The 9,677-nt window shown below is 46.3% G+C and overlaps 2 protein-coding genes across 2 annotated transcripts; both read left to right on the top strand.

Annotated features, from left to right (window-relative positions):
• Window positions 1-2,798: 2,798 nt before the first annotated feature.
• On the top strand, window positions 2,799-4,454 carry PtA15_4A199 (uncharacterized protein; the record flags this gene model as incomplete). The annotated part of the gene is made up of 2 exons (XM_053168058.1): window positions 2,799-3,317; window positions 3,402-4,454. The coding sequence occupies 2 exons, from the start codon at window positions 2,799-2,801 to the stop codon at window positions 4,452-4,454; spliced, it is 1,572 nt and encodes a 523-aa protein (XP_053019306.1).
• An 89-nt stretch (window positions 4,455-4,543) lies between these two features.
• On the top strand, window positions 4,544-6,012 carry PtA15_4A200 (uncharacterized protein; the record flags this gene model as incomplete). Its single annotated transcript, XM_053168061.1, has 6 exons — window positions 4,544-4,743; window positions 4,827-4,851; window positions 4,920-5,005; window positions 5,099-5,198; window positions 5,342-5,941; window positions 6,007-6,012. 6 exons carry the CDS (start codon window positions 4,544-4,546, stop codon window positions 6,010-6,012), a joined length of 1,017 nt encoding a protein of 338 aa, XP_053019307.1.
• Window positions 6,013-9,677: the final 3,665 nt, after the last annotated feature.

Genomic DNA, 9,677 nt, shown 5'->3' on the forward strand with positions numbered 1-9,677 from the left:
GGAGGTGCAAACTCTGCCCTTCTATACTATCAGATAACAAGACCCACCAAGCTGAGCTTGGCAAGTTTTAATCAAGTGATAGGTCTGGTCTAGTTCCAGATGAAGTTGTTCAATGACAGGTATGTGAGAGTTGAGAGGATTTATGACGATGGAAAGGGTGAAAGTTGACTTGATGTTTCCGGTGGGGGTTGAACACAGGTCCTTGAGAGGGTGATATAAGAAGTTGAGAAGAGTGTCTGGACTGAGAAGGGTATATGTCTTAGTCGGGAGTTGAACCAGGAACCGGGTAACTCGTGACAGGTGCGTGATATGCAACCAGTGATATGAGAGTATGAGAATATGAGAGTGAGCTCAGTGGTTATTGCAGATAAGAGGGATGATATGGTATGTTATAAAAGTGTAAGGGTGATGATAATGGCTAATGGGTGATATCTGTATAACTGGTGGGTACTGAACTGAGGGAAAAACAACTGGGGGAGAGAGCTCCTTATATAGACAAATGTGAGGGATTTTAGCTACAAGGGGGACCCTGGATGAGGGATTTTAGCTGGTGGGCTGCATACAAGTGGTGTCAGAAGATACTAAATACAGGAAAAAAGTGGGGTGAGAAATGAAAGATGAGGTCATACTATGCAAGGACCGCATAAACAAAGCGGGGAAATGTCAAATACAGGGGTACTTCATGCAAGGGGTGCATGAGTGGTGTCAGACTAATGCATGGAGTGCAGAAATGGGGTCAGAAGACTGCATGCAGCTGCAAGGGGTGCATAAATGAGGCGGGGACATGTCAAATACAGAAGAAATGGGGTTGGTCCCCTGCATATGCAGTGGAGATAAGTAGGATAGAAAAGAGTATGTGTTTGGCTGGGGCTGAGTATGTGTATACCTGGGAAAGGTGACTTGAGGGGTGTGACAGGTTGATGACTGGGGCTGGCCGTGTCCATGAGGGTCCAAAAGGGTGTAACTTCCAATCCAGCGGGGTTCCAGTGATGCTTCCAGTGGTGACTAGGGGTAAAATTGGCCGTGGAATCCATTTATGAGGTCTATTTGGTGGTATCTTGAGGACTAGGGTGAGTAAATATATGTATGAGAAAAAACTTTTGATTTTTCACTTTTCCGTCTACCACAACGGTTTTTCCATATGCATATTCTAGTCGTAGTTCATCTTGCATATTCTGTGATAGTCGCACTTTGTTCCGCTTTCCGTTTGAGTTGTAAACCTAGTTGATTAGTTTTTATACCGCTATCTCATTCTTTGTAACGGTTCTCTAACCAAATCAACATTGCTCAACTCTCACTTCGCTAAAGCTGATCACGTTTGACTACCGTCTAGGTCTGTTTCCGTTTCCATCTTTTCTCTCCATTGTTTCTTTAGTCTCATCTTTACTGCTCACTCTCTAGGTTTGTCTTGTGCCGTTGTCCACCGCTGTCCGCTTGTCCGCTTGTGTCTAACAGCACCCTCAAACTCTATCAAAGGTGTGCTAGCAATTCCAACCAAATCAACATTGCTCAACTCTCACTTCGCTAAAGCTGATCACGTTCGACTACCGTCTAGGTTTGTCTTGTGCCGTTGTCCACCGCTGTCCGCTTGTCCGCTTGTGTCTAACAGCACCCTCAAACTCTGTCAAAGGTTTGTCTTGTGCCGTTGTCCACTGCTGTCCGCTTGTCCGCTTGTGTCTAACAGCACCCTCAAACTCTATCAAAGACTTTTCGTCTCATAGCGCCAACCTCTCCCTCATTCAGAGAAGAGGCAAGGCACACCGGAGGGGAGATGAGGAGGACACCCCTTTTCCCACACTCAGGCGGCTTGGGGAGTTAGAGGGACCACTCCCGGGTCTCCTAGGCAATCCTAACAACATTGGATTGCAAAGAGAAACTCACAGCGGCTGAATATCGCGAAAGATATTCAGCCCAACCCTAAGCGGAACGGTAGCATGGGGATTGGATCCAGCCATTCATGATTTCTTTTTCAGCCAAATTTTTGACTTTGTGCACAAGTCCCTCCCTGCGGGAGGGGCCGCTTCGCGGCCAGCCTCAGCGAGCCTCCCACCAGGGTAGCATGCTGCACAGCTGGTGTGACACAATTGGGACATGGTTGGGTGAAGGTCGGGGACTCAGTTGTGCCAACATTTGACACACCATGCCCCTTTGGGGATGCCATGGTTGCGGTGGACCGGGCCAATGTCCCAGTTGCCCAATTGTGTAGCCGTTACAGGTCCGGTCACCGACCATCCACTCTTCCGTATCAGTATCGGCTTCCGTGGGATCTGGATTGTAACCTGTTTCAAGTACCTATGTATGCACTCTGGGCGCCCTCAGAGCCACTCCGTGCTGGGTTGGCCCTTGGGCCGACCTACATACAATTCGGACCCACTGGATCTAAGTATTCGGGTTTTCACCTAAGTATTCCCGAGCCGCACACGTTTTCGGTGTCTGCCTTGTCAGTCCAAAAACGTTCTCAATTGGAGGACTTCCCGTCATTTTTGAATAAATCTGGAATTTCAGATTTCGCAGGGAAATCTGGAATTTGGGACTCTGGATTGCTTCGGGGATCTTCGGGGACCTAGATTTCCCTGCGAAATCTGAAATCTGGCGGCTCAGATCTGACTTTCCAGATCGACGGGAAGTCCTCCATTGTCTTTCTAAGTTCTTGTCAATTTGCACAATTCTACTCGGGACGGCATCACTTTCCAGGACGTCCAACAAGGATGGGAGATTGGCCACTTTCACAAACTCAACAATGCCTGTCTTTCTTAATTTGCTTCTGCCATGTGTTTCACGCTGTCCAGGGAATTCCGATGCACCCCGGCTTCCCAGAAAACCCTAGAGCATCATTCGACTTTTGGAGCACACCAGCTTATGCCGAAAGCGAATATGTGCCCGAAGGCTATTCTATTGTTCATACCGCCCAACCTGGTTTTTACACCAGAAGGACGCGCAACCCATGCCCTTTGACTTCTGCTGACGCGTACCAGTATCAATACCACCCGGTTACGCTGCATGCTAAGCATTTAGTTCCAATTGCTCAATCAAGGCTGGCGCACCAAAATATGCTATATCTACAACACAGGGCAATCCTTACAGAAACTTCCGAGCATCTCGAGGAAATATTCCAACGTGAAATCAAGGAAAGAGACGATAAACGTACTGCAGCTAAAATACGCAAGGAAAAATCTCAACAAGAGGTATCCGCACGCGTTAAAGCGTTTTCCAAGCCGATGGTTTCTGACGGAGTGTCCGGTGGATTTTCGTGGCAACCGCAAAGCGCAAAACTTCCTGTGCGAATCAGGAGTATCCAACCAGTAATATCTCCCTCCGTGTGTCATCAAGATAGTTATTTACATTTGAATGAATACACTGCTGATCGCGCAATAAATTGTGGCAAATTTTGCTGCTATTAGGGTTTGACTGTGCATGAGGAACGTAGGAGGTTGCTGGCCAACAAAGACTTGATTACGCCGACGGTGGAGTTCCACCAGGAAGAGCCAGAAAATCAAGCTCACCCGAAAGTTCCGAAGATAAGTGATGCGCGAGAAAATCTTGATCCAAGTTCATTCACAGCAGCAGAGGACTCTGCCAAACAGTTTGAAGAGAAAGATGATTCCAGGGACCTTTCCACACCTCTTAATGAGAAGACCGAAGACAGCAGCCCGGGATTTCCTTCGAATGAGATTGGAGGCTCGGCACATGATCCGGCTGGGCTGAGAACGTCTGTACATCTTCCCACGTTTGGGAAAGTTGAAGATTTGGAAAATGAGAAGCTTGCCGGGTCAAATATCAAAATTACCCATCATCCAGTCTCTGGAGAAACGGTTGTCCCTGTGAACGAGGCCGCTACGTCTTTGTCGAAGACTCAAGCAGCAACTAAACGAGAACTTACTCCCCCAAAGACTGATATTGCCTCAGGCAATCAGGATGAAGTTTTCCTCCCTGCTGATACATTCTCGGTTCAAACGAGCCAATTGCAGCAAAGTCTGCCGTATGAATCAGAAAATAATCTGGCGATGTCCATACGAAATAAAGCTCCTGAAAGCACTTACAAATATGCGCTTTTAAAAGAGGAAAACGTGCCGCTGTCAGTGGAAGAGTTCGCCGGAGTTGAAATGCAGAAGAAAAAATATATACCAGGGTCGCAAGGACCTCATCGAGCTCCAAATCCTCACTGCGTCACACCGAATGCTCGGGCCAACGCAAACGATTTGACCGCAGTCAAACAGCGTCAAAGTCTTAACACGAAAAGCACCCAGAAACCTCACAGCGATCAAGCCAAAGCCACTCCATCGCCCAAGTCTCCAGAAACCCTTCGCTCCATCGATGCAACCAATCCTAGTGAGCAAGTTGAAAATTCAAAGACCTCCGAAGAAGACCCCAGCTTTTCTTCTGGTCCTCGTACCGTTGGAGATGGCACAGAAGATTCAGCCTGGAGGACACATGGGAAGACTAACAAGGTGTAAGTTTGATGCAAAATGAGCTTTGAAATAATGTGAAAGGAAACTGATTCATTTCAATTTACAGGAAGCTTGATTTCAAAACGATAAAAAATATGAACTTGAATGGATTGAGAAAAGGATACTGGGAAGTCTTGGATAAGCAAGCTAGTGTTGATTCAGTATCTTCACATGAAGAAACCCCAAAGGGTTTGAATCAGATATCAAATCCAGAACATCGTGTCCTTCCTTCGCCCAAGGGCAAAGAAAACAAAATTGGAGAAACTGGCGCCGCTGACCTCAAATCAGATCAAAAGTAAGCCCCATCATCACCTTTGTTTCTGTCCGATGAAATTGAAGGCGAAAGAATTGAAAGTATTCAACTCTCACAAACGATAGTGGCGACAAGACAATTAAGAATACGGTTCATCGCAAGTGGAAGAATTTGATGAATCCGGAAAATTGGCTGGTATGAAAGCATCTGAGCCAAAGAGAAAGAATAAGAAAAAGTCAAAAGGCAGCAAGTCACAAGTAGATGATGATTGGACGTTTTTGGAAGAACTGGACCAAGAGCGAAAGTCAGTCAATCGGGTTGATCTTCGGATTTCTCATCAAGTTCATTATTCAAAACTCCACTAACTTTGAAATTTTATTTTTTGATACATGTGTAGCGCCAAAACACCACCTAAAAAGCGGCTGGGAGGCGTCGAGCTGACGGATGAGAAGAAGGGTCAAGGCAAAGGAGGGTCTACCAGTGAGGAAATCAAGAGGGTGGGTAATACTCATGAAATTTGGGAGGCCAAAGACATAAATTCCAGTCAATTCATATTGACCCAAAAAACCTTCAACTTCAATCTTCAATTTTTGAAAAACACTTTTTTTGTCTATGTACTATATACTCCGGTGTCGAAAAGATGTCTGAGGCAGAGCGCGACGAATTTATCAATGGCCCTGTTTCGCAAGCATTGAGCAAGGCCTTCATACCTTCCATGAAAAACTCAGAAGATCACATTTATCCAGGCTTACCACGACCAAAGAGCCGGCGCAAACCAACAACAAATGAAGCTCTTGAAAAGCAGCTTGAAGATTGGAAATCATATGTGAACATGTGGAAAGTTTTGGGCTTAGATTTGGACTTGATGGACAGCATATCAAGGCACATGAAAATTGATGTCAAAACAGATCATTTACCTTTGTCGGTTTTGGGTGATTATACGTACGAAGTGCTCAGGGACGTATGGCACACGCCTGAAGCAAGGGTACAATTTCTAGCCAATTTCCAATGGTGGATGAAAGATATCTTAAGCCAAGATGAATTTCACCGAAGGATTAAAACCTTGGTCCAGCAAGTTTCTGAACGCACAATTGTTGAGAATTGGAAGTTGATCAGCAAGCACCTCGTTGAAAAGAATTCACTCAAGAAGTTTCAAGTTGAAAGGATACAGAAATTCTACAACCTTGCGAATGAATTTCCGAAACCATCTACAGTTTCCCAACTGCAGGAAGAAAACCTGGTTAAGGCAAGTAAAAAAACAATTCTGGCTAACATCCAGAACTCCTTGGGTCTTTTGCCATACAGACCTGAATTTATAGGGGTCAAACATTTTCCTGCAGAAAGCACAGCTGTGAAACATTTTGAAGAGCTACTTGCAAGAAGACAATCTAACGGAATTGAAGTCAGCAAAGTTTTAGGCCTAATAGAAATGTTCAAAATGGAGAAGGGCATTAAAAGGTGTTTACATACGACCTCAATGGAAGACTTTTCACTCTTTGTAGAGGATGACTTGACTCCATGGAAAATTTCTGCTGAGCAGCAGTGGCTTAGAAAACACTACTCAGTCAGCAAGGTAAACCAAGTGGAGAGCCACAGAAGTGTATCGGATGCTCTCATTCAAGGAACTAAAATAGAGTCAGCCATCATGCAGAAGCTTTCTGGTGTTTCTCCCGCAACAACATAATTTAATTAATTCAAATGGATTGTTGATTTTAGTGTCTGCATACCAGCAAGCCCAACATGGTCAACTACACACCACCTCATTTTCACTTTCAAAGCATGTCTTAGGAATTTTCCACTTGAAAAACCCCCCAGCTAGCTCCCCCCACAAACCACTTCAATATTGATGCCTGTAAGCCAATCAAAACAACTTCAAAAAATGTCTTAAAAACTATAGTTCCCCCCCACACAACCAATCAAAATAAAATTTAAACTTTATCTAGTCATAAAATTTTTAACAGAACTTGGTCCCTACAAAAAATCTATACGGTTAGTATTGTGAATTGTTGCAGCTCAGAGTCAAATCCTTGCAGGGGTAAATTTCCATGATACTATGTTCACGGGTGCAACCGCTGCGCTGCAGGAAGCGCAGCGCAGCAATTTTCGCGTCCGCTTTGCTGCGCTGAAAGTAGCGGCCCCACCCGCTGCGCTACGGCTTTTTGAGTTTGAGAAGAAGCGGGGAACCGCTAATTTCAGCGGTAGCGCAGCGGCGCACCCCCTGCGCTACCGCTATTTAGGTTGGCCGCGTAGCGGTCCCCCGCTGCGCTGGGCTGAATGACTGCTTTTTCCAGCAAAGCGCAGCGGTTACACTGTTTCGGGCATAGAGCACTATTAACAGTAAGTAGTTTTCTGAAAAAAGCGCAGCGTAGCGCTTTTGGAGGCCGCTGCGCTGTGCTGAAAGTAGCGGCCTCGCCGTTGCGCTACCGCTTTTTGGGTTGGATGAAAAGTGGGGGACCGCTCGGTAGCGCAGCGGTGGTCCAGCTGCGCTGCCGCTTTTCAGGCTGGCCGCGTAGCGGTCCCCCACTGCGCTGCGCTAAAAGACCGCTTTGTCAGCGCAGCGGTTGCACGGTTCGCAGTCGACGCAAGGTTGGCGTGGGGAATTGCGTCGGCCCGACCTCCCCGACGTCACCAGAAAATTTTGGTGACCGACCTGATTTCTCTACGCGGGAGGCTGTCAGAGCCGCAGTCGGCATATCTTCCGATGCCGGCCTTGCGTCAAGGCCCGAAATTGGCATACCTTTTGCGCAAGGCCTGCGCAATACCTATGGTGTTCAAAATTGCATAAGATTTTTTACATAAAATCATAAACTGCAATTTTGGCTGGGAGATGTCACTTTAAGTTTTATGCACGCTGACATCTCCCAGCCAAAATTGGCTTTATGATTTTATGTAAACCGTGACATACAATGCAATTTTGAACACCATAATTGCATTGGCATAACACTTGCGTAGCGCGGGCCTTGCGCAGTGCCAGTGCATCAGCACATTCTTGACGCAGGCGCGGCGCAATACAAAAGGCATTGCGCCGGGCTTGCGCAACGCGAAATGCATTGCGAAAGGCTTGCGCAACGGGAAATGCACCGCGCAATGCCTGCGCAAAGGAAGTACATTGGCCTGATCCTCTCCTCTGTGTAACGCCGGCTCAATGGAAGCTACCTATGGCCGACTGCAGGTTGGCAAGATGGTCGGGTCAACCAATTCAACAAGATACTAGTGCAATGGTCAAGGCAGACCTCCTAGGTATACAGTCTACCTAGGAGGTCTGCCTTGACCATTGTGAAAGAATTCAGAAGACTAAGACAGTTTTATTGCTTGAGTACAGTTCTGTGACTAGCATAACAAGTATGTGACAACAAATAGACAATTGTAACTATTTAGTGATTTACCTAAGAGCAGGCTGCTGGCTGTGCTCTGCTTAGTGTTGAGAGAAGAGAAAGCTGAAGAGAACTCAACAGTTCCCTTCAGGTTGAGAAGGTTAACACTGTAAGCCGACGGGGTTTGTCAGTTCTTTGTGTGATCTCTTCTTCTCTGGTGTAGCTCATGAGTCCTTACACTTGTTGAGCCTATGGTCCTTGGGGTCCAACTGGTCTAGGTTTAGCAAAACACCGGAAAAGTTCCTCGACGTTGTCTGTAGCGCAGTTGTGCTACTCATTAGTTTCTCAACCTTAGATATTTGCTTTGTCTAGCTTGCTTACCAATTGTTTCCCCTTCTCTTTGGGAGGGATTGGATTGGTTTGTCTTGTTCTTTAAGAGTTGCTTTGCTGTTGCTTGATTGAAGAATTATCTCTTGTCTGATCAAGCCAAAGTTTAAGATTAACGGCTGCTCACCTTTGGTGCTAGCCAATATTCTAGCTTTGAGTGGCTGAGGGCTGGGATTTTCCACACGCCTGAGTTTATTTCTTGTTGGAGTTGGACCTGCATGGATCAGTTTGATGTGTCAGTTTTACAACTCCGCGGAACTCTAACTTTGGACTGCAGAAGCGGTTTGCTTTGCTTACCAGTTTCCGCAGCTGAGTTAGATCCCGGCCACAGTCTCAATTTATGAGATTGCGGCCGTTCACCTTGGCTTGTATTCTCACACATTGCACTAGTATCTTGTTGAATTGGTTGAGAAGTACGTTCTATATCATTCCTTAGTAATCCAATCATCCAGCACTTGGCGACTGCAACGTCATTTTTTTTTTGAAAAACAGAACTTCCAGAACCTCTTTCTTACATGGAGAGAGGTATACAACACTTGGTCAATAAAAAACTTGATTAATCCAAATGATAACCAATGCTCAATGCGGGTCCAACCAGATGATAGTGTCAGCTTGCTTGGCTAGAAATGACTTTGTAAGCTGATGAGTCCAGTTGGACTTGGGCTGACAATTGGTCAAGCCAACGGGATCTTGTTGGCATGTCCAACACATCAATATTGTTGGCATGCTCGCCAGGGCAAAAACTGGTTGGCTGGGCACGCCATGCCACTGGGTTGACCCTACTGTCATGCTAACACAGTGTGTTGGCGGGGTTGGGAATGACATTTGGGTTGCATGAGACTTGAGTCAGACCAACATAGGTCTGACCCTCTGTGAGGAACTCACAGGCAAGCCAGACTGATTACCATCATTGATGACCTTGCCAAGGTCTGACAATTGCTCAACCAGTGGATAGCATTGGCTTGCTGCTACTGGCAAGCCTTCATTGGCTGGTTTGTCTTGTTGGACACTTATTTGACACCCATTCAAGCCAACGGGGCCATCAGGTTGGCCCAGACCAGCAATACCATTGGTGTTCTCAGAAGGGCCAAAAACGGTTGGCTGGGTAGCCATGCCTCTTAACTGACCCAACTGTCATGCCAACACAATGTGCCAGCAATGTTGGCATGGCATCCAGGTCAAATGAGTCAGACCAACGTCAATCTGACCCATCTGCGGCATTGACCTGCAGTCATTGTTGACATAGTGGCCTGTGACCACCATGTAGCCAGTAAT

This window comes from Puccinia triticina, chromosome 4A (assembly GCF_026914185.1).
Source record: "Puccinia triticina chromosome 4A, complete sequence".
NCBI classification, from domain to species: Eukaryota; Fungi; Basidiomycota; class Pucciniomycetes; order Pucciniales; family Pucciniaceae; genus Puccinia; species Puccinia triticina.